Here is a 23,989-nt window from a genome sequence, read left to right as displayed (position 1 = left end):
GGCATGATGAGAGGCCCTTTCTCTGGGAGTATTTACTCTATAAACAACGGGAAAAGAGAACTAGCCCAGCTTCCCCGAGTCACAAAACCCCAGGAAAGACCACCCTGCCGCACACAGATTCAACTTCAAACACTTCAAGAGCCAAGTGCACAGACCTCTATCAAGAAAAGAACTGTCCCATTACCATGACAAGAAGTGACAAATGACTCTCTGTGACAAATGTCCCAGAGACACTGCTCCAAAACCAGCAAAGCAGTGCATTCGAATTCCCTCTTTCACTGTGATCTGAGCACTTTCACTTTTCTTAATCTATTTTACATGTATGTACTTACTATATGTGTATGAGAGAGAGAGAGAGAGAACTCCACTGTGAGTCAGCGCACACATGCAGCGGTCAGACAAGAATGTAGGGGTCAGTTCTCTCTTTCCACTGTGGGTTCTGAGGACCCAACTCAAGTCATCAGTTAACTCCAAAGGCCTGACTCTCACTGGTTCTACTGTTTTCTCTTTTTTTAATTTTGCATTGTTGTTGTTATTATAACTTATCTTGGGTCAGGTGTCTTCCTGCAGGCTACGTAGGCAAACATGACCTTGCTCTTCCTACCTCCACCGAGTCCAGAACCACACCCCAGCACACCCAGGTTATACAGTGCTGAGGCTCAAACCCAGGGCTGCCTGCACACCAGGCAGGCACTCTACTAACTCAGCTGCATCCTAGGCCCTGACCGAAGTACTTTTTGCCAAGAGAGGAGGGTCTTCAGGGTAAAAGTACAGAATAAAACCTTTTCCTGGAGATGGAGAGACAAATTTCTAGCTAAGGGCACTTGTTGCTCTTCCTGAGGACCCAAGTCCAGCAACCGACAGCCCACAAAGGCCTGACTCCCTCTTCCAGCCTCCACGGGACCCCACACACATGGTATATTCTCACAAAGACACAAACACATATGCAGAAGTAAAAGTAAGAGTTGGGCAGTGGTGGTGAACAAGACAGGAGAGTTTCTGAGTTCAAGGCTAGCCTGGACTACAGGGCGAGTTCCAAGACAGCCAGGACTACACAGAGAAACCCTGTCTTGAAAAACCAAAATAAACAAATAAATAAAATACATCTTAGAAAAATTAAAAAACCTTTTCCTTACAGGACTGACTCCAAGAGCCATCAGCAAATCAACAAATTCACCAAGATAATTCACAAACGCACTTCTCTTTGCAGTATGAGTGTATTTTCCTTATATGACTATGTCTTTAAAAAACAGAGACATTCATCTCACATTCCAAGTCAATCAGTCTGGTTGAGGCAGCCTGGAAGACAGTTACCCAAACCTTAGTGTGCACAAATCACAAATACAATAGCACTTGTCCCAAGGCCTGTGTACTGCACAACACTGGGTGAATCATTAATTCTATCCAAGCCACATAGCCAGCCTCTGAACTGCACAGCAGGGGTAAATCATTAATTCTGTCACCTAGGGCAACAGTGGTTCCTAGAATCATGGGATGTATGACCTGTGCAGCTGTACACGGTGGCCCTAGGATTAGTCATCTCACAAAAACAGATTCCTAATCACGGCTTTTCAAAAGACATCTGTGAGTATGGAAGTGAGGAATGAGGGTAAGACTCTGAGGGAGGACTCTAAAAGTTAAGTGGAGTTTTACACAGAATTTTTAAGAAATGAAAAAACATGAAACGTCCCCCCGCCTGACCTGAATGACAATCTTCAGAGCCTTAACTTTCTGGTCCGAGGCCCAGGCATCCTTCAGAGACTGGTTGAGCTCCTCTATGCGGTTCACATAATCCTGCTGGGTCAGGTTCAGCAGCTCCTTCTGGGATCCCTGTGGGCAGAAAAGGCAGACCTGAGCACAGGAGGAAAAGGAAAAGCCTCAATCGACTACCACCTCCACACAGGACAAATGGACACTGGCTGCACGTTGCTACTCAGTGCCACATCTGCACCTCAGCCTGCCATTAATGAAGCCAAGATCTTGACTGGGTACTGAATCAGCTGTCAACACATCCAGAGGATGTGATAGCCTTTTCCGGCTCCTTTGGTCACCAGGCATGCAAGAGGTGTGTGTATACATAAACATATACATATGCACATATATGTAGGCAAACACACCAGGCTTTTTTACAGGGATCTGGGAATCAAAGTCAGACCTTCATGCTTGTACACCAGGAACTTTACTAACCAAGTCATCTTCACAGATCCAAATGTGCCAGTTCTTAAGAGCTGGCAAACAAGCCTGTACTTCAAAGCATGCACAGACAATCACAAGGGCCCTGTGGGCCACATTCAACAGGCCTTGTGTAAACAATGCTTCAAGTTGGGATTTTTGGGCTATGCAAAGCTGTTTCACTGGGTGTGACTCCACGTGGATTTTACTGCTGACAGAGTCCCCAGATTACAGAAGGATTGCTCCTACATCACAAAGTGGAGAGGACTCTGAGGAAGCAGTTCCTACCAGGTGAGCATTAGGCCTCAGCATCTTTCCAAACTGAGAACTGAGACAGGGCCCCAGGAGACCTAGCACAGTGAGCAGCCACCCTTGGCAGAAGGGCTGGAGAGCCCCCTCTTCACTGTACCCCATTAGAGGCCTTCTCACCTCCTCAAAGTCATCCAGCTCTTCCAGACGAGTCCGAACCTTCTCTGACATGGCAGAAGCCGCAGCCCCAGCTCTACCTACACAGGAGAGACATCGGTCACACAACAGGTTTTCTCATGCGCCCACACTCCGCATGAAAGACACCTATTACATGTCAGAAAACAGCTCACCTCAGAACACTACAATGGTAGAGCGGCTTCTGCCTCCTTACAGGCTCAAGGTCTAGTGGAAGCTTTTTCCACCAGCAGTTGCCCGCCAGAAGCAAAGTGGGTGGTCCCAGAAAGGTGAACCCCCACATAGGGTATTTGTAAATCACACTGCACTGTTTGCTTGTTCCCAAAGGAACAATGCAGAACCCTGCCATGCACTGTTTCCTTTCTCAGGCATGCACTCATGATGGCCCAGCAGTACCAGGCCTTTATATTTACATAGCAACCCACCTCCTCAGCTGCCCAGAGCAGGAAGAACACGTCAAAGGCCTCTTCCCAGGCAAACAGGCCTAGTTGTTCAACCAGCAGCTCTCAACACCATTCCCCAGTGCTGGCAGGAGCCAGGATGCAGATGACGGACATGAAGTCACGGGCCAGACATAGAGCAAGGCTTACTGTGGCCATCATGCAGATGACGGACATGAAGTCACGGGCCAGACATAGAGCAAGGCTTACTGTGGCCATCCAAGCCTTTCAGAACCACTTCCCCATTTTCAAAGTGCTGCCCATGATGATACTGAGGGTCCTATGACTGACTTAGCCCTTGCTCTTTCTACCAAATGAATAAAGAATGAAACTTGAACGTCCCGCAAAGGCCCCTGTGTTGAAGGTATGGACGCCAGCCCACAGTGCCAGTGGCTGGTGATGGAACCTTTGGAAAGTAGAGCCAGCACTAGAAAGTTAGGCCACTAAGACTGTGCTCTTGAGAGGACCGACCCTGACCCCTTCTTCCTGTTTCTACTTCTCATACGGTGACCAGGCCTCCTCTGGCAAGTGTTCCCACTATACTGGACTGTGCCAGTATAGGCCAAAGCCACAGAGCAAAGAGACATGGACTGAAACCTCTGAAACTGTAAGCCAAAATAAGTCTTCCTCATGTTCAGCCGTTGTCTGGCTGTTTTGTTACAGGACAGAATACTGGCTCACACACCAAGCTGCTCCTATTCTCTTCCCAGGCCCAAGGTTCCTGGTCCTAGCACGAACTGATGATCTATTATCGATTAACAGCCTGGCAAAACTATTTTATTACCAAGAACCTCTGTGACCCACATGCCCAACAGTCACAACTTAAGGGAGAAATGGTGAATGAGTATCAAGAGTTTTAAAGGCTTTGAGTCCACATAAGGGGAAAGTCATGGGGAAGTAGCTCATCTCACAGCAGCAGGGGACAACAAGGTAGAGTGTGGAGAGCGGGTGTACCCCTGTGAGTCAAGGACCCCAGTACCTCAGACCCAGAGAAATGGCTAGTCCTTCCCTTGGTCTGAGTATGGACAGCAACAGTGTATACAGAACAAGTCAACCACAGCTCTCTCCTCCCAGACAACTGTAACCTGAAACTGCTCGCCCTTCCGAGACTAGCTAACCTCTGGTCATGCTGCTGCAGATGGTAAACCTGCCTCCTATCCCAGAGTTTCCAGGCTGATGTGACGGTGTCTCCATCAGAGCACATGGCCCACTGATCCCAGCCTTGCTGTACATGTGTCTATTGTCTCTTCACTCCAGTCACCCCAGTCAGGCCAGTCCTAAAGCTGTGAATGTCATAGCGGTGAGGGTTATTCATGTGAGGAACCAGGAAGTGGGAAGCAGGGTCAGGACCAGTTATAACTAGTTATAACCATCAGACCACTAACAAACCACGTCTACCGGTCCCACTCTAACAATCCCGGCCTCCTGAAATGGCCCTAAGGATATAAAAATAGTTCAGTGGGCACAAGTGCCTGCTGTGCAAGGATGACGCTCTGAGTTTAAATTCTCAGAACACAGGGAAAGCACCAGGTGGGACTGTACAAGCGTTGTGAATCCCAACACGGCCGGGGCAAACAGAAGAACAGGCCCTGGCTGACCACCAGCCTGGCTAGCTCCAAACTCAGTAAGTGACCCTGTCTCAAGGGAATAAATGACAGAAAAGACACTCGATGTCTTCTTCCTCTGGCCTCTGCACATACATCTCCTGCCATAGACACAGCAATATATATATACATGTAAAACACACACGTGTGAGTGTGTGCGCACACATACACATGAACACACACACACAACACACACACACGTACAAAATACAAATATAACCTCATAGAGAACATTTCATATTCAAACCACCCAAATAATTTGCCTATTTTAGCTTGTTTTGACTTGCTAATTCATGAGGATTCTATATCCAATCAACTTAGGGGTTTATATATAAAAAGAGATTTTATATGTATGTATTTTAAATAGGGAATCACATAGTACAGGCTGGCCTTGAACTTGCTAGGATGACTTTGAACATCTGACCCTTCCAATGTCCAGGGACCAAAGGCTGGTAAGACTGAGCACAGGTGCCTTTTTCCCAAGGGACAAAGATCTAAGGCAGCAGGTTCTCAACAAGAATTCCACATCCACATGGGCTTCCTAAGACCATTGGAAAACATAGATATTTATATTATGATTCATAATCATAGCAAAAGTACAGTTACGAGGTGGTTACTTTAACTTAATGGTCGGGGCTAGGGGTCACACCACATGAGGAACTGTATTAAAGAGTTGCAGCATTAGGAAAGTTGACAAGCTCTTCTCTAGGGCAAAGGAAGGGCCCAAGGTTAAAGAAGTGGCCGCAGTCAGAAACGTGTGACACACAGGCATGAGGACCTGAGTTGGGATCCCTGGAGCTTGTCTCCAGCTAGCTAGTCTAGCTCAATCAGTGAGCTGAACGCTCAGTGAGACCCTTCTCAAAAAGTAAGGTAAAAAAGCTGGGCGTGTTGGCACACACCTTTAATCCTAGCACTTATGTGGCAGAGACAGGTAGATCTCTGTGAGCTCAAGATTCGTTTGGTCTATGGTATGTAGAGGTCCAGGACAGTAAGAGCTGTCCCCATACCAATAAATAAACAAAGTGAAGAGCGGTTGAGGAAGACACATAATGCTGACCTCTAGCTTCTACACAGACACATGGGCAGACATGCCTACACACACTGGAAAAGGACCTCAGACACAGGGGCAGAGGGGCAGGGTCTAAAGTTATCCCGTGGTGGGGAATACTCTTGTCTTCTGTTCTTGAAGGTCAACCAGAAGTCTGCCTTTGACTCCTGGGAGGGTCTTTGGTCTCATTTTACTAATGTTCTATGTATGTGTTTCTGTCCAGCATCTACCAGCCGAAACCATTCAACTGGGCAAACATAATGACAGATGCAGGATCAGAGCTTCCCTTCCTTTGTGAATATTAATGAAGGCACAGGCAGAATTTATCTATCAAAACAAACACCTATCTTACCTTTTTCTGATCCCATAAACAGATTCTGCAGAGACAAAAAAAAATATAATAATTAATGTTTTTCATACTTTAATTTTGTGGATGGGAATTATGTGCACATGAGCACTGGTGCCCTAGGAGGTGTGGGGTCCTCTGAAGTTAGACTTATAGGCAGCCGATCTGCCTGACACAGATGCTTGACATTGAACTTGTGGAAGGCGGCTAAAAACCACCTAGAAGTTGAATTTCAACTCATGTGGGGACTAGCCAGGTGACACATCAAATAGCACAAGTTTTGATCTTCTAATGGCACTGAGTAATAGACTCATTTTGGACATCCTTAAATCAAAGTTTCTCAGCCATCATGCTCCTGCCTCTGTGGGTTGGGCAGCTTCACTCTGTAGGGTTTAGCTTATGCACTGTGGAGTTTTACAGCCTCTCTCACGTCCACTCACAATATGCCAAGCAACCCCTAGAGTTCTAATGGGGAAAAATAACTAAACACATCCAGATGACCCTCAGGGGTTAAAAGGACTGACACCTGAGAAAAGCTCCTCTGAATTAACCTATGCATGCAAGAAAACAGAAGAAACACCCTTCAGTAGCCAATCAGTGCTTCTTACCATTCTGTTCAGCATGCCATGTGGAAAGCAGGAGAGAGAGGTGCTGGGCGAGAACACGGTCAGACATTCAGGAAGCTACACAGCCCAGCCAGCCTCCCTTGCATCTATATACTATCCATCGCCCACTCCAAAACCACAGGACTAAGGAGTGCTGAGGGACTACCAGGAGGCCCCCTCAGATGGGAGGGGCTACATCTTCCTTTTGTTTTCCTTCTAGCAACTTACACGTGACTCAACACTAGAAACATCCGAGGAGTGAGACAGAAAAATCAGAAACCTGGTCCGAATTATCACTCCAACCCTGGACTCCCCACCTCCGGACCTCCTCGGAGAAGGGAGAGACATAATGTTCTTAATGCTGTCCAAGGACAGAACTTGGTTTATAAGTACTGAAGCTGACCATAACTAGCACACTACTAACTGGTTGCCCGGGGTGGGCATTGCTCACCTGAGCCTCCCCTACTGGGAGAAACCTGCCTGGGGCAAAGGGAAGGCCCCCACTTTACACACACCCCAGACTACCTAACCCATTAGCCACTCCAAGAGCAAGCTTCCAACTCCAAAGGGGGACACACTTCCTTTATGAGTGCCCTCCCCAAGGTGCCCATGACACCAATTCCTTTTCTGAACTGAGTTGCACCCTTAACCCTTAACATGAAATTGTTTAAGAAGGCAATTAGGACACAAATAACACTGACGAAGGAGAGGAAACTCTAGGGTCCAGGAGCTAGACTACTAGACTGATATGCAGCTGGGTACTCACAATAGACAGCTTCTCCGTAGTTGTGTACCGGGCAAGGATTTCGCCCCGTTTGTTGGCCCAGGGCTCAAAATCAGGTCCCACAAAGGAGTTGTCATCCTTATCACGTTTCTTTCTGGAGCTTTCCTAGGGAGGGCAAGGCAACCACCTCAGGAGGGAAGCTTTTGTTGGCATCGTTGGTTTGTTTCTCAGGACCCTGAGCATGCTAGGCAAGCACTTTACCACCCGGCTATACTCCAGCTGCTGTTTTCTCTCCTTTCTTTTTCTTTCCTTTTTGTAAATGGCCTTTTAAAGACAGGGTTTCTTTGTTGTAGCCCTGGCTGTCCTGGAACCGGACTGCTTTTGCCTCCCAGTTATTGGGAATAAGGCATAGGCTACCACCACCAGGCCACAATAATGGTGTGGTGTGGTGTGCATGCGTGTGTACATGTGTGTGTGCATATGTGTGTATATGCACACCAAAAGTCAATCTCAGATGTCATTCCTCAGGCAGTCTTTGAGGCAAGATCTCTCACTGGCCTAGATTTTATTATTGGGTCAAATTAGCTGGTCAAGCAAGCCCTCGGGATCCATGTTTCCCTCCCCACACTGGGATTGTACGGATTCACCACTGTGTCCAACGTTTTTGCATGAGTTCTTGGGACTTCATGCTTGTGAGGTCTGGAGGTGAAGATGGGATCCCTGGAGCAGTTAGCTAGCTAGACTAGCTAACTCTGTGTGCCTGGGTTTAAGTGACACTCTTCCTCAACATGTCCAAATGTAAGGTGGAGAACAATCCAAAAAAGACACCAGATGTCAGCCTCTGACCTCCAAGTACAAGCAAGCATGCATGCACCACCCCTACACATACACATAAAAAATAAAAATTTTCGGGGCTGGGAATTTAGCTCAGTGGTAGAGCGCTTACCTAGGAAGCGCAAGGCCCTGGGTTCGGTCCCCAGCTCCGAAAAAAAGAACAAAAAAATAAAAAATAAAAAAAAATAAAAAAAAAAATAAAGGGCTGGAGAGATGGCTCAGTGGTTAAGAGCACTGACTGATCTTCCAGAGGTCCTGAGTTCAAGTCCCAGCAACCACATGGTGGCCCACAACCCTCTGTAATGAGATCTGATGCCCTCTTCTGGTGTGTCTGAAAACAGCTACAGTGTACTTACATATAATAAATAAATTTAAAAAAAAATAAAAAAATAAAAATAAAAATTTTCAATTAAAGTGCAGATGGCACAGGGGTTAAGAGCACTGACTGCTCTTGCAGAGCACCCACGTGGCAGCTCACAAGCACGTCTAACTTAGTTCCAGTAAATAATGAATGCCCTCCTCTGACCTCCACATGCATGCATCCAGTGTATATATACACATGCAGGCAAAACGGTCATGCACATAAAATAAATTTTAAAGTTTTGTAAAACACACTGAAAAAGACATTTTCCCCAACAATCCAAATAATGGAAAATTAAAATAACTGAATATTGAATCAAGGAAACAAGTAAGCCTTAGCACTGCTGGCAGGATATAGACCACTAGGCCTTTGAGGGGATGGCTCAGTGGTGCGCTCAGAACAGCACACATCCACTGCCTTCATCCAGTAGAGAGCTTCTAGGACGCTCCCCTACACAGACCTGCGCACACAGCACCATGAGGTATGTATATATTCAAGAGACATTGGTGTGCTGTCAATACCAGCAGGCACTCTAGACTCCATGGCAGCAACAAACGAATCAGAATATAATGCAGCCATGCAAAATAAAAAGTCGAAACGTGAAAAGTTATCTAAGACATAGTGTCAAGTCAACAATTTAAAAGGAAAATCAGCTGAGGGGCTGAGGATCTAGGAGTGTAGCTCAGTTAGCAGAGGGTTTGCCTGGCAGGCACAAAGTCCTGGGCTCAGTGTCCAGCACTGAACAAGCTAGGAGTGGTGGCTCTTACTAATAAACCTAGCCTTTGGGAGGCAGAGGCAGGGGAACGAGAAGTTCAAGGTCATTCTCACATAGGCCAGTGTGCACTGCATGAAACCCTGTCTTTAAAAAAATTAATTAAGAAAAATATAGAGACCTCACAGATCTCTCCCAGCCTCTCTCAGACAACATTCTTAATCAAATTCCTCTGGCTATCTGGATGTCCTGAACTCGCACAATCAGAATGCCCCAATGCATTACTGGTAAAACTTCAAACCACCATCCCTGAGGGTGAAGACCTGACACCCCGAGATGTGCTGCTGGCCAGGCTGCCTTACTGTGACTGTTACTGTGGCTGCTGGGTCCGAGGTGGCTGCAAACATGGATAGGGGGTCGGTGCCATCAAGGACACTGCTCAGAGGATCGACCACAGAGCTGGAGGAGGAGGAGGATGTGGATGAAGTGCTTCCTTTCCGGCTCACTTTCTTTGTCTTTGACTCGGTGACCTGGGGAGAAAGCAGTGGAGGTCATCTGACTGATTGCATCAGGGGACAGTCAACTAGGCCACTTAATCTTGCCGTGGAAGCTAGACTGACCAGTCATTTGTGGCAGAGGCAATGCTTGCATTCGGTGAACAACTGACACATGACCCAGGATCTCCATGGCCCCCACAATACAGCTGGTCCCCAGAAAGACCAGCCATGCCCAGGGGCTAGGAGCTTCAGGCTTTATTCCCACCCTCCAGGGAGGACAAAACCAGCAATGGGGTTAAAAGCAATCAACCTGAGCATTGAGAGCCCCCCCCCCCCACACACACATTAGATCCCTTATTGAAGGCACTTGGGAGTGTCTGTGATGACATGGGGGGTGGGGGGACAGGAGGCTGTGCTTGGAGGACAGAATCTCCAGGCCTCCAGCCGGCCAGTGGGTTCTCCATATTGTCCTGTCCAGGAGAGCTTCCCTGAGCTCTGTGTACTACCTCAGCAAATTAACAGAACCTAAGGAAGGACAAGACCTTATAGAGGTCAGAGGCCCAGGGCATGCCGTAGACTTGGCCCTGGTAACGCAAGTGGGGTCTGGTGCTCGCTATCTCAAAGTAGGGTTAGGTCCAAAGTATCGCCAAAGCTGGTATCTGCCAGAGAATGCTTGCTGGTGTCTGACACGTAGGGTCACAGTGCGTTACGTAAGGAGTGTGAGAGCCAGGAAGATACCTACGATGACCTGGTCTGATGCTGCTCATATTCAAATACTAAATTCTGCAGCCAAGGTCTGGCTGCTCCAAGATGAGCAAATCCTCACGTGTACCAGCTTTTGTTGTGTAAACCTTGCCCTCCAAGTTATCCATGATTGGTTAATAAAGATGCCTACAGCCTGTAGCTGGGCAGAAGAGGGGTAGGCGGGGCTTCGGTTCCTGGGCTTTGGGTCTGAGGCAGGGACCATGAGGAAGGACAAGAGAGAGGAGACAGAAAAAGAAGCCATGGGGTAGGAAGACCGTGAGCCCATGGCTATGAAGGCCAGCCTTCATGTTGGAGGAGGAGTGGCCCAAGCGAGACATGGCAAGTGATATCTCAGGGTTATTGACAGGGAATTAGATACAATAGCATAGACGGTGGATATCTGCCCAGCAGATATAAAGGTTTTGTGTCTTTTATTTGGGAACTAAATGATCTAAGATGGGGTAGAAACCCCCAAATATTTACCACAACAGACACTGGCTTTTCCAGTCTGGAACACTGTCAGAATCAGTTGGATGGTCACCCAGAAGATGGGCAGGAGCATAAATCGCTCAACGTGCAGACCAACTGCATAGCTGGTGGCAGACTGAGAATATAGGAAAGACTTCTTTTCCACTGAAGTAATCAAGTATAACGATGTTGTTTGGTTTGGTTGCTTGCTTGTCTTTAAGACAGGCCCTCACTAGGTAGGCCAGACTAGCCTAGAGCTCAGCAGGCATCCAGAGAGCCATGGGGCTCTTTTCCATTTGTGTGTGAGTGGACACTGAACCTGGGAGCTCTGCCTAGAGCAGCAAGTGTTCAACTGTGAAGCCATCGCTCCAGCTCTGGGAATCTGCTTTCTAACAAGGCCACCATGTCATCTGACTGTCGACAATGGTCCTCCTGGTAGGATCACGAACCATGACATGACTGACACTTAGTGTCCAAGGTTCATGACTAGTAAAAACCTAAAACTGCATCTGAGCTGGCCAGAGCAGACTGTCATTTCTTAAACTACATAACTACATAGTGTGACAGCTCTTGACCCAATGGTAATACAGTACTGGGTATTATGAATAATACAAACATTTTATTTATGTATTTATTCATTCATTCATCAATCATTTATTTTGAGACAGCTTTATGTAGCCAGGGCTGACCTTGAACTCTTGCTCCTCCTACCCTTACCTTCTTTTCTATTGAAGACGATAGGCACTGTACTGGCTGGTTTTGTGTGTCAACTTGACACAAGCTAGAGTGACCACAGAGAAAGGAGCTTCGGTTGAGGAAATGCCTCCATGAGACCCAGCTGTAAGGCATTTTCTCAACTAGTGATCAGGAGGGGAGGACCCAGTCCATTGTGGGTGGTGCCATCCCTGGGCTGGTAGTTTTGGGCTCTACAAGAGAGCAAGCCGAGCAAGCCAGGGGAAGAAAGCCGTAAGTAACATCCCTTCATGGCCTCTGCGTCAGCTCCTGCTTCTGGCTCTGCTTAAGTTCCAGTCCTGACTTTCTGTGGTGATGAACAGCAATGCGGAAGTGTAAGCTAAATAAACCCTTCCCTCCCCAGCTTGCTTCTTGGCTATGATGTGCCTTACCTTACCTGGTGCACAGGTAAGGTAAGGCACATGGCAGGGTGTATGTAGGTTATTACAAGTTTTATATCAGAACCTTGGGAGGGTTTTGGTACCTAAAGCCAGGCTTTCCAGGACACCAAGGGACAAGGGGCAGCTATTCTTGTTAGTGACATGGGGGTTGGGGCAGGAGGGAACCAGCAAGTCTCCTGTCAGCTCTCATTTTCTTTTTTGAACAGTCTAAGATGCTCTTCAGGACACTACCACTCCACCCCACCTGCCCCAGGTGGCCAGAGTGACTCCTACTATTAAAGATCAGGAAGCATCCAAAAAGGAGTCCTTACCCTTTGCCCATAGCAACTACAAGGACATGAGAAGGTGGGAGGGCAAAGGGTGACAGGAAGTTAATCTAATGAGAGGTTGATTCACACATGCATAAGCAGTTACCACTAGTACCAAGGAACTGGGACCTGCTGTAGGAGCCTATATAGGACTCACAGTGATGGGCTTCAGCGGGTGGTAGTCCCCACACTCCAGAGGCACTGTCTCCAACCTGCAAGAGGCCAGCTCCGCCTTGTAGTTCCTGTTCCGAGAGTGCCTGTGAACAAGCAAGACACTTGGCGAATCAGAAAGGTGACAAGAGAACACCAGATGGGTGACTGAGACCTAAAATATTATCTCCACTCCACTGGCAGGGGATCAACTTGGAGCACATAGTGTTGCTAGCAAGAATAATACAAAACACTACATAAAAAACATAAAAAAATATTTTTATTGTTTATTTGAAATCACTAGCCCAGGTTAGCCTGAAACTCACTAGGTAGTTGAACTCGACCTTGAACTCCCCATCTTCCACCTTCCAAGCCTTGGAATTACTGACTCTATCACATCCAGTTTAAATACTAGGGATGAAACTCAAAACTCGTGTGTCAGGTGAGGACTCTACCAACTGAGCTATAAAAACAATTTCCAAGCTGTCTGAGTGTACAAACTCTGCCAACAAATCCTGGATGTGTGAGGCCAGATCCAGTACTCAGGAGAACTTACTAAGAGGAGGCCAGTTTCCCCAACCCTGTTTCCACAATGTTGGCTGACTGGTAGCGTTAACCAAGCAAAGGGCAGATGCCAACAGGAGGCCAGGCAGCCATAACTTGGAGCAAAACTCCCAGAGCTGGACAGACGCAGCAAGGCTCAGGGGATCTCTGGGCTCAGAGGACCTTCCAGAACAGGACATGTAGATACATTAGAGATCAGGGGACCTCCTGGTGCTGGACAGATATGGCAGGGCTCAGGGGACCTGGGCTCAGGTGGAACCTCCTAAAGCAGAACAGACATAGCAGGGCTTGGAGGAGGTGCCCCAGAAGAATAAGTTCCTGAGATGCAAGAAAAAGTCCAGGCTGGGGATTTGCAAAAGACAGGGCAATGGGCTGGAAAGATGGCTCAGTGGTTAAGAGCACCAACTGCTCTTCCAGAGGTCCTGAGTTCAAATCCCAGCAACCACATGGTGGCTCACAACCATCTGTAATGGAATCCGATGCCCTCTTCTGGTGTGTCAGGAGACAGCTACAGTGTACTCATATACAAAATAAATAAATAAATCTTAAAAAAAAATAAAAAGAATGGAACTTGCCTTTTAAAAAAAAAAAAAGACAGGGCAACTAGAGAACAGAAAGGGCAAAAGTAGCTTTATCAGCTCAGGACTGATAAAGAGGAAGGCCCAGTGAGCAGGACGACGAGAGGGAGGAGTCAGAGCACTGGGAAGAGGAGGAACATCATCACAGAGGGGAACCTCAACACATGAGGGGTCTGGAGGAAAGGCCACATACACATAACCAGAACCCATCCCAACGGGAGCAGAGAAAGAGAAGTGTCATCTCATCAGAGTCCCCAGCATACAGATCTGATCACTAGGCCTCCCTTCAGGGAGAACCCCTCAGGTGGCTTTGCCCACGATTCCTTCTTAGGAACTTCCCACCTGCTTCTGGTGGCCCTTTGCTACACTGACCCCTTCACTGTATGTGCAGCCAAGCACTTCGTCTGTCCTACAACCCAGTCCACTCTAGCAGCCTCACCACCACCACCACCACCACCACCACCACCTCACTAAATGCACTCAATCTTGCTATCTCAACAGTTGCCAAAATCAGACTTTTTCCACTAACAAAGACATAGGTACCTCCCATTCGCACACCCCAGAAACAGTTTTTCCTGATTACATAGGCCAATTCCCATAGGGAAAGGGCAAACTCCAAGAGGTCAGGAACCTTCTTTGTCTTCCAGGTCTCTAGAATTCACCCAGCAGGCTGCATGACTTTAGGTCAACCTGGATCCCATGCTCTCAAATGTAAAGCAGACTTGGGAGTGTTAAATAAGATCTTAGTGCTAGGTTCTTAGCACAACCCCTGAAATTCGATCTCTGGAGCAGAGGCACACTTCCCAGGGGCCTCACCAGTTCCCTCACCATCGACAGGAAAATCACTGTTAAGAAGCCAGACATGAGTCTGTCTCTCTCATTAAGGAACACAAGGTCAGTGGGCAAAACTGAAAGATGAGCATGCACCCCCACACAGAGAAATGTTCTGCATTTGCTCGAGAGGGAAGACTACAAGGACCATAGGCACTAGCAGAGCTTCGGTCTCACTGGTATGTATAACAAAAGTATCAAAGGTTACACCAGCATGACCAGGTGGGGGAAGCCCACGGTGTGATCTAAGAGGCCCACAGGACCACATTGATTCTGTGTCCTGAAGTGGTCTCTTGCAAGTCTGCAGGACAGAGTGAAGTAAAGTGTCAGGCCAAAATAAAGCCAGGGGGTTGATGTTGGTTAAGTTCAAGGCCTAGCGTTACAAATTTCTTTCATGCTCAAACGCAGGCATTGTAAGGTACCTCCCATCATTTGAAGAGAAAAACCTGAAAATTAGCTCCTGAGATGCAAGTCTCCAATCCCCAACCTCATTATCATCTACTTATCCTGTCTGGATTGCTTATCGATACAAATCACCTGAGGCAACCAGAAGGTCACCTAGTTTTAAGTACAAAAAGGCCTGTTCGCCAGTCACTTAGGAACACACTATTCCTTCCTGCTTGATGAGTTCCTATGCATCCTGCAAGACCCAGTTGAAGGTTCTTCTCTGCAGTCTATGCAAGCCGCCAGTGGAGTTGACCGACTGCCCTCACCCTCCTTTGGGCCTGTCCCCAGTCTTCTTGGTTCAACTACACTGACCGTTTCCTGAGGCAAAAAAGCACGTCTGAGGGTTCTACACAGAGTAGGGTGAATGGCCCCACTTTACACACGGAAAAGACTAAACTCATTCAGGTGGGATGAGGAGATCAAGGAACAAGTCTCCTGGGTGCAGACTCCGAACGAGTTCATTCCCTTCTCCAGAACTCCCAGGCGTGCCAACTTCTCCCAAGGAAGCAGAAGCCGCTACGAACAGCGGAGACGAGCAGAGAACTGACAGCAGTTCTGCTCTTCCGTAGTTCTGACAACCTGGGCAGGGATGGAGGACACCGATTCTAACAAGAACGACTGCCCACCCACATAGAGAGCAGCTAAGGGCGGCCCCTCCCTGAAGCCCACTCGCCAGTTCTTCCTTACCAGGGAAAGACAGCCATCTTCCCAGTCACATGATCTCCTGTTTTCCGCGACCAGCCCCTTTTCTCACGCCCAAGGAAGCTCGGCCCCGCCCGGGCCGCCATGATTGTGAAGGGCGGCTTCCGCTCTGAAGCTCTGTTATCCGCCATGATTGTGAGGGGCAACTTCCTCCGGTTTCCAGTCCTCCACGTTTGTGTCCGGCAATGGCCCGGCCAAACCCAAGCTCCGTCATCTAACTTGATTTGTTTGTTTGTTTAATTTATTTTTTTAATAGGGATCCATTTGCCTCTGCCTCCCAAAATGATGGGATTAAAGGCCCGCATCACCACGCCTGGATTAAATCACATTCATATTATGTGGATGTGCGATATTGCACGGAGGTCAGTGGATAACGGACAGGTGTTGATCCTTTCTTTGCTTGACACTAGATGCCATTACCCTCTGAGCCATCCCATTGACACTCCCCTGACTTTCCCCAACACACTGGTAAGAGGTAGGACTCCACTGGCTGCTTGGCCCGCCTGCTCCCTCTAGTGACAAGTAGGAGTGCATACATCCATTCCTCCTGAGGGCCAAACACAAGTGATTCTGAAGTGAATTCACTGTTTGGCATTGAGTTCTCTCCGTACTTCGTTAGAAATGAGCACTTTGGGCATTTTTCCCCTCACGATTGACAATATATGTCAGATTATAGGCAAACGATCTTGACCACAGAACTTTGGCGCTCCTGTTTTGTGTCCGCCCCACCCCACCGTGCCCTTTATGGAGGAATTAGGTTTTGTAATAACTGATGACCTCACTCAACGCACTTTGCCCACTCACTCCCTTCTCAATAGAAACCTTTGGGGTATCTGTCATTAATCACTTGTTTGTGGAAAACTGGAGCTCAAAGCTAGTGAGTGCCTGATCTTAGGATTTAAACTCTTAACTCAAATAAGAATGGGTTTAAACTGGGAAATTACCGACAGCATCTACTCCTCATACTGTCCCGGTTCTACTTCCAAGTGCATGCATGTCCTGGTGGGAAGAGCACCATCTTTTTATGCATTCTGGAAAAGGTAATTGAGTATACTTCAACTAGGACTGAGTTTTGCAGAATCTCAGTTTCTTCCTCTGTGAAACTGAGGTAACCGGTAAGATGAAAGGTTATCAAAATTCCGTCTTTGGGTCAACCCTCAGAAGCTGTGGTTAATGAGGCAAGCAAGACTTCTCTTTGTTAGCCTTTGCTCTCCGGAACCTTTCTCTCTGTAGCACTGACGCTGCTGGTCTATCACAGGGCTGGGCATCTACTTTAAATGGGCATGCCGCTTGCCTCTTGCCTGGGGATTGTAAACCAGTGGCTCTGGGATAGTTGTGTGGACATTTCTAGGGAATACTGATGCTGGTAGTTCCCTTTTGAGAATGGTAGCAGTTCAGGTGGTGAAAGCCAATCATGGGCTGGAGAGATGGTTCAGCGGTTAAGAGCATCGACTGCTCTTCCAGAGGTCCTGAGTTCAATTCCCAGCAACCACCTGGTGGCTCACAACCATCTGTAATGGGATCTGATGCCCTCTTCTGGTGTGTCTGAAGACAGCTACACTCATACATAAAATCTTAAAAAAAAAAAAAAAAAGGCAATCATGAGGCACTAAAGGCAGGGAAGTAGTAACAACTGCCCTTTGTACATTCAGCAAATCCATCCCATCTTGTGTATAAAATAGATTATGGGGAACCATCGTAAAACAGACTGTTTCTGGAAAGGATAGATAATCTACTAAGAGGTTCTTCTTACCACAATCTAAGACCATGATTTTGTAGCATCTTTGTCAATGTCCCCAGTGGAAAATCTGGGCTGGAGAAATGGCTCATCTAGAAAGCACTTCCTGTTCTTCCAGAAGATCCAGATTTGATTCCCAGCACCCACAGGGCGGCTCACAACCATATGCATCCCCAGTCCCAGGGAATCTGATGCCCTCTTCCGGCCTACACAGGTACATGTGGTAGAGACATGCACACAGGCAAAACATTCATACATACCAAATAAATAAGTCTAAAAAAATTATTTTAAGGAAACTGGAGAATGGAGGGCCATGAAGAAACATTGAGTGCAGAGAGCAGAGTTTTAAATGAAAGCATTTTATTCATTTGCTTACATTGTTGTTGAAAATGGTTTCACTTTGTAGTCCTGGCTGGCCTTGAATTTGTTGATCCCCTGCCTTAGCCTCCTAGGTGCTAGAGTTGCTGGCATGAGACACTACATTTGGCTTCTAATTGCATGTGTGTGGCCACCATGTGGATGCTGAAACTCAAAGTGGGTCCTCTGGTAGACCAGTGCTCTTAATTGAGCCATCTCATCTCTCCAGTCTTAAACTTATTCCTAACTGATATATGACAGGTCTGACACAACTCTTAGAGGTGTTTGTTAGTTATCAAAGAGAGGCTGCACTACATTCTATCCCAAGGTCTTTGTTTTTAGAACCTGATCTTACTTCACTCATGTGATGCTAAGGGTGGAACTTAGTGCATGCTAAGCGGGCTAGCTGGTCTTATGTCAACCTGACACAAGCTAGAGTCATCTGAGAGGAGGGAATCTCAATTGAGAAAATGCCTCTATAAGATCAGGTTGAGCAAGGCTCTTCTCTGTGGCCTCTGTGTCAGCTCCTGTGTCAAGGTTCCAGCCCTGTTTTGAGTTTCTGTCCTGAATCCCTTGGATGATGAAGTAATGTGGAAGTATAAGCAGAATAAACCCTTTCCTCCTCAACTTGATTTTTGGTCATGGGGTTTCATGGCAGCAATAGAAACCCTAAGACACTAGGCACACACTCTCCCAAGAGCAGCACTGCTTAGTTTTTAGACCTGTTGCCTTTCATGGAGAGTTGAGCATAGACTGGAGGTTGCTCATGGGACAAGGACCTCTGATGGAACCAGTCCTTCATTCTTTTTTTTTTTTTTTTTTTTTTTTTTTTTTTTTTTTTTTTGGAGCTGGGGACCGAACCCAGGGCCTTGCGCTTGCTAGGCAAGCGCTCTACCACTGAGCCAAATCCCCAACCAGTCCTTCATTCTTAAAATTTGGTACATTACGGCATCAGTGATCTCCAGCCACTTCCTTGCAGATAGCAAAAGTTGACTACTAGCTACTAGGGGGTAACATCAGCCCCCCAATGTGAAAGGCAGAGGCCACTAGGGCATTCCCTCTTTCCACTGCCTGTCCACTGCTCTTGGCTGGTGTCTCCCTCCTAAGAAGTGAGACATCATCAACAGCAGCAGACAGGCTGCCTGTGAAACATTGGCATGTGCCTATCCTGGGGTTCGAGTTGTAAACATGTCACCGCGTCACTGTCTTGGCCAATATTCTTCAGTTGATTCACTTGGCTAAAAATAAAAAAAGATGCAACAAGATTTCCTTTAGGATGAAAACTTTATTTTGCCTTTTACCTAGAAGCAAAACTAGTGAAAACCAAAGTATAAAAATAAACACAATTCACATTAATAGACATTCCAGTCAAAGTAAAAATAACAATAAAAATAATGCATATAAATAAAACTTCTTCAAAAGCACAAAACAGTGTCTGGCACTTTTCTGAGAGAAAACTGTGAACATTCAAATGTAAAACAAGCAAACTTTTACCATGAAATTAAAAACACTCCAGTTTCTCATCCTTAATCTAAAAGTATTTGTAACTTTCCAAAACATAGTTCACTTAGGTAATTCATACTAACATACACAGCCTTTCAGCTCCTCTTCCTTACTGAAGAGCCGAGCCCACAATGATACACGGAGTCCTGAGCGTTTGGAACGATGAAGCACAGTTACACCTGAACGGTGACTGCAGGTAACACTGCGGCACACCTTTGCTACGGGTGAAACTCTGTGACCTGGACCTTTTGCCTGTCTTCTTCTTCTCTTCAGTGAATGGGAAGTCTCAATAAAGGAAACCAAGCTTATACCCAGAGTGGGTCATTCTTTTGTAACTTCTGGCTGGGTATAAAAGTCAAATCTCAGATGGAAGAAAAGCAGAAAAACCATCTTTATCTCCATATTCCTAAAAAGGTTATTAAGAATATATAGGCTGCATCTTCAAAATACTACTATCTTTAAAATTCAAGTTATATGGTTCAAATATACACAATCCCAATGTTATGTAAGAAGCACAAAGCCCTTTTTGGAATTACATAGTAAGTGACATTCTGTTTCATAAAATCGTGTTTTCTTGGTACATTGTTGGTTGATGTTTCAATGTTAGTCACGAAAGCCATAAATCTGAGTACCTTTACTGCAGGTTTTAAACTAGACAGTATTACTACTATGCTATCTGAGATCTGGATTTCTTATTAAATAGCCCTTTATTCTGTCCTATGTAAAGCATGCTAGAAAAAGAAGACTGAAGACAAACAGTATAGACTAACTAGAACTAGACACAGACTAGTACAGACACAGACTAGTACAGACTAACTAGAACTAGCCGCATGCGCTCTGCTGCCCCATCACAGTGCATACCCACGTGCTGTGCTCATGAACTGTGCTATGGCCTCTAAATGTGCCACCTCCCAGGGTAGTGCACATAATCTAGTCTACATCTGCCCAACAGTAACACACAGGAAACCCAACATTCCCGTAAAACAACCAGCTGTCTGCAGAAATGTCTTCTTTTCTACCCAAAACCAAGACCCTCAGTCACTTCTTATGTGGGATTTAGCAGGAAGTGTTTCATTCTGTGTAGCTACACTGCAAGTCAAAGGATGTGGGATTCTGAGTGTTTAAAATTAGAAAAACAGATATTCCTGCAATAATTTCCCTTTGAATAGAACCGTCTCTAATTTGTTCCCCAAATTCAGCAATTAGTACATAGTCATGAATGAAATTTAGGCTTTAGGGCTAATTTAAAATTGGTGATATCTTTCCAATAATTTGTAAAAATAAGTATCTTTTCGTGTTTATAAAAAAGGGTGACTCTGGGCACAGAAATTATCTTTATATAGGCTAAGCTCAGAAACAAGGCAATTACTAATCATTTTTACCCAAAGTAACATTAATAGGAAAATGAGGCAGGAATTCCCCAAGCTGACCAGATTAGACAGGCCAATGCTCAGCCCTTGCTGTCCCTTTGCCTGCATAAAGAGTCCAGGGCTAAGTCAAAAGCCCTGACTAGAGAGTGGAACGTGGGTGGCAGCAGCCCTGCTCCCTGCTTCATCCCAGCGAGTGCTGTCTTCTTAAATTGTCGCAACATTTGGCCGCTTTCTTTGGGTTTTTCCTGCATATGCTCCTAAAAACAGAGCAAAATTATTATTACTTCTCAAGGCTAGAAATTTTCTGTGATATAATTTAGTAAGTTACTGGCATAGGGCTAAGCAATGAGTGTGGTTAAACTTAACCCTGAGGTAGAGACTGTCACAAAGCATCAGCAATCCGCTGCCTCAGCCAACCGAGCTGGAGCTGGACACTGGGACTCGGCTGACCTCATCCCCTCTCCTGTTCTTCCGCCAGTTCCTGCTCTGCTCTACTCAGTGGTTTCCAGATCTGCTGCACGTCCACTCTGACATACACAAAACACTTCCTGCACAGGTTCCAAGACTGAAACTTAATTTGTAGAAACTATACTTTAAATGCTGTGCGCAGTCCTTAGGCATTGACCATTCAGCCTATGAGAATGCTACCTGACTATGACAAAAATAAGTGTTTGGAATTGGGTGTGGTAACTGTGATCATTTGTGCAGAGGCTGTCTCAGAAGATTATAAGTTCAAAGCCAACCTGGGCTATAAAGTGAGACTCTCTCATATAAAAACAGACAAGGTTTTTAAATAAACCGATTACTAATAAAATAATTAATACTCATGTAGACCAAATCAAGCCATAATTTCAAATTCACTTAAAATATAACCCAAGACATTGGAAGTATGCCAGGGTGAAGTAATTCTGTTAAGAGCAATGATGGACTGATAATTAGCATTTTAGTCACTATGTCAAATTCTCCATTTATATAACATTTACAAAGAAATGAGAATTCTGTGCTTTCATTGTCTATACATTCACATATTAATAAAAGGTATTTTGCTTGTTTAGAAAGGTAGAAAAATATACATGTTGATTATATTTATATTATTCACTGTGCTGCAATGCAATTACTTCAATAGCTATAAAATAGTTCTGTCGCGCATTATCAACTATGGCGGTTTCCTGTTTATGGTGTCAATTACTCAATGGAAAGAGGACTTGCCTCCTTGCTTATAGACTCACAAGTGACAAATCATGGAGATGAAATGCATGAGAAAAACATGGAGAGTAGTCACTGTGGTGAACTGATGCCACTGGCAGAACAGTGCTTGCTCCACAACGATTGTCCAGCCACCTAAGAGTAACCACAGCCTCTAACACTCACATGACAAGAATTGAAAACATCCTGACACTAACATAATGTCACAAGCTCACCAACTCTAAAGCAAGCAGGCTCTGACTTTCAAACAACTCCAATGATTGTCACTCAGTGACTTCAAAAGAGAAACCTTGTAAAATAGCCTAGATACATGTGACATTACAAACTATGTTCGTGCAAAAGGTCTAGAATGATCTGACATTTCCTGGTACCTTGTTCCCTCTTGGAATCTATGTGAACGACTAGTAATAACATGAAAGACTAAAGTAACGGTAACAAAATCACTTGATGTAACACTGCTTCTTCTTGTCTAGATAGGAGGAATCACTCACTCGTAGTTACAAACACTGCCTAATAGTTTACTAGTGGGGAGACTAGAATTAACCCAAGCCTTCCTCCATCGCTTAGGGATTAATATGGCTGCCTGTGAGTGTCAGAAAGCAGCAGTTGAAAGCATAGCATTGTAAAGTGTTTTTAATGGGCTGCATAATCCAGTGAGCATAATCAAAATGTCTTAACCAAAACACTAACAAATATTAAAGCATTTGGTAAGAGTTTTGACTAAGCTCAAGACTGAATCTGTCTTTCTTGCCACCATAAATTAAATTTTCAAACAGGTTTCAGTTTGAATAATGTTCAAGTGATGAGTATAAGGAAATTTGGCTCAGGCTTCTTACAGAGGGAAGCTGAGGACTCTCTCACACACCTGGCATATTCACTGTGGATCCTGCAGTCACACACAGACACAGAAACCGTGGCTGACACACTGCCACGGGGCCACATGAGATATGAGATGACCACTTCTACTCATATATACAGGTTCTAAGTAAGCTGGATAATTCTACAAGAATTTCCAAATTAAAAACAGTGCTTCCCATAAACTGGCTAGTCATTAAGACAGGCAGCCCAACTCACAGGATTTCCTGGCCTCCACAAAATACTAAGATGATGGCCACCAATGGGGATATCCGTGAATACACTAGCACAATGGTGGCAAGGAAGACCGCACGTCCCACGGTGATGCCTGAGTCAGGGCAGACTGCACGGCCCTTGGTGAACAGGCTCCAGGAATTCATTGCTACACACCTGACACAGGCGCTCTGTTAGGCACTCTGCTCTGTGAAGGCTTCTGTCTATTTTGCACAACCCCCTTCACTGATGTCTTGGGGGTTCTAATTGAATATAAAAAGGTTAATTGGTCACTTGCATGAAGGTCTGCACTTCAGAGAAAACAGCACACAGCATCAACTACCCAGAGCATAAGCCTGAGAGGAACTGAAGTCCCGCACACACACCCAGCCATCAGGAGAGCTGCACTTGTGTTTCCGCAGGAGAGCGGACTCCTGCTTCACAGTTGGTTGGAGAATCCCTGAGGGAGACTTATCTTACTTGACGAAGCAGCTTATATTAAACACAGAATGAGTAAGATGGTATGAAATGAGAAGTAAAAGCCCACACCAGATGATAACTAAGATTTACACAGCAGCGCAGCAGCACGGCTGTCTGCACACAACACCAGACCTTGATGCTACACAGTACAGCACAGACAGTAGATCTTGTACTGATCTTGGCTTGAATACTTTCACATCCCCATGTGTGTGGCATTCTTACCCTTGTCTACTAAGTAGCCTATGAACAGGTGCATTCTGTCCTTGGTTTGGCTGAAGGACTCTGTTGACAAATTAAATGCAAAATTAATCCAAAGACAAATTCCACTTTTCCTACTTTCTCTCAATGGGTGCAAGGTGACAACAGTGAGGTTAGAAGCCATCTGAGCTATCTATCACAAGGAGGAGCTGACTGACTAAAGCACCAGTAAGGGACTTACGCTTGGCTCACCATGAGCTCAGACCTCAGGTTTTCATCAGGAAAGCAATAACCAATGCATGCAATCCCTGTGCCTTAAAGAATTTTCTGGTATGCCTTACAAATGCCAACTTCTCA

At 45.9% G+C, this 23,989-nt stretch overlaps 2 protein-coding genes across 18 annotated transcripts in view; both read right to left on the bottom strand.

Annotated features, from left to right (window-relative positions):
- Positions 1–15,732, bottom strand: part of Vps35l (VPS35 endosomal protein sorting factor like) — a 103,446-nt gene extending 87,714 nt beyond the window's left edge. For 2 of the 3 annotated variants that reach the window (NM_001399656.1, NM_001017463.2), the window contains exons 1-7: positions 15,698–15,732; positions 12,598–12,697; positions 9,653–9,820; positions 7,426–7,548; positions 6,061–6,085; positions 2,602–2,678; positions 1,702–1,830 (exon numbers count right to left, since the gene is read on the bottom strand). In NM_001399656.1, coding sequence (NP_001386585.1) covers positions 1,702–1,830; positions 2,602–2,678; positions 6,061–6,085; positions 7,426–7,548; positions 9,653–9,820; positions 12,598–12,697; positions 15,698–15,714 — 639 coding nt within the window. In that variant the 5' untranslated portion in view covers positions 15,715–15,732. Of the gene's footprint in view, positions 1–1,701; positions 1,831–2,601; positions 2,679–6,060; positions 6,086–7,425; positions 7,549–9,652; positions 9,821–12,597; positions 12,698–15,407; positions 15,628–15,697 lie in introns of those variants that run through there. The other variant, XM_017589391.3, reaches the window with a different exon arrangement.
- A 3,340-nt stretch (positions 15,733–19,072) lies between these two features.
- Ccp110 (centriolar coiled-coil protein 110) overlaps positions 19,073–23,989 on the bottom strand; it is a 28,665-nt gene continuing 23,748 nt past the window's right edge. For 7 of the 15 annotated variants that reach the window (XM_039082809.2, XM_039082821.2, XM_039082813.2 and 4 more), the window contains exons 14-16: positions 23,657–23,716; positions 23,132–23,217; positions 19,073–20,937 (exon numbers count right to left, since the gene is read on the bottom strand). In XM_039082809.2, the coding sequence (XP_038938737.1) occupies positions 20,885–20,937; positions 23,132–23,217; positions 23,657–23,716 (199 nt within the window). In that variant the 3' untranslated portion in view covers positions 19,073–20,884. The remainder of the gene's footprint in view (positions 20,938–23,131; positions 23,218–23,656; positions 23,717–23,989) is intronic. The other 8 variants (XM_063267558.1, XM_063267560.1, XM_039082822.2 and 5 more) reach the window with 3 other exon arrangements.

The sequence above is a fragment of the Rattus norvegicus genome, chromosome 1, assembly GCF_036323735.1.
Source record: "Rattus norvegicus strain BN/NHsdMcwi chromosome 1, GRCr8, whole genome shotgun sequence".
Classification (NCBI taxonomy): domain Eukaryota; kingdom Metazoa; phylum Chordata; class Mammalia; order Rodentia; family Muridae; genus Rattus; species Rattus norvegicus.
The sequence above is the reverse complement of the archived record's forward strand: the minus strand, read 5'-3'. Positions and strand labels throughout refer to the sequence as shown.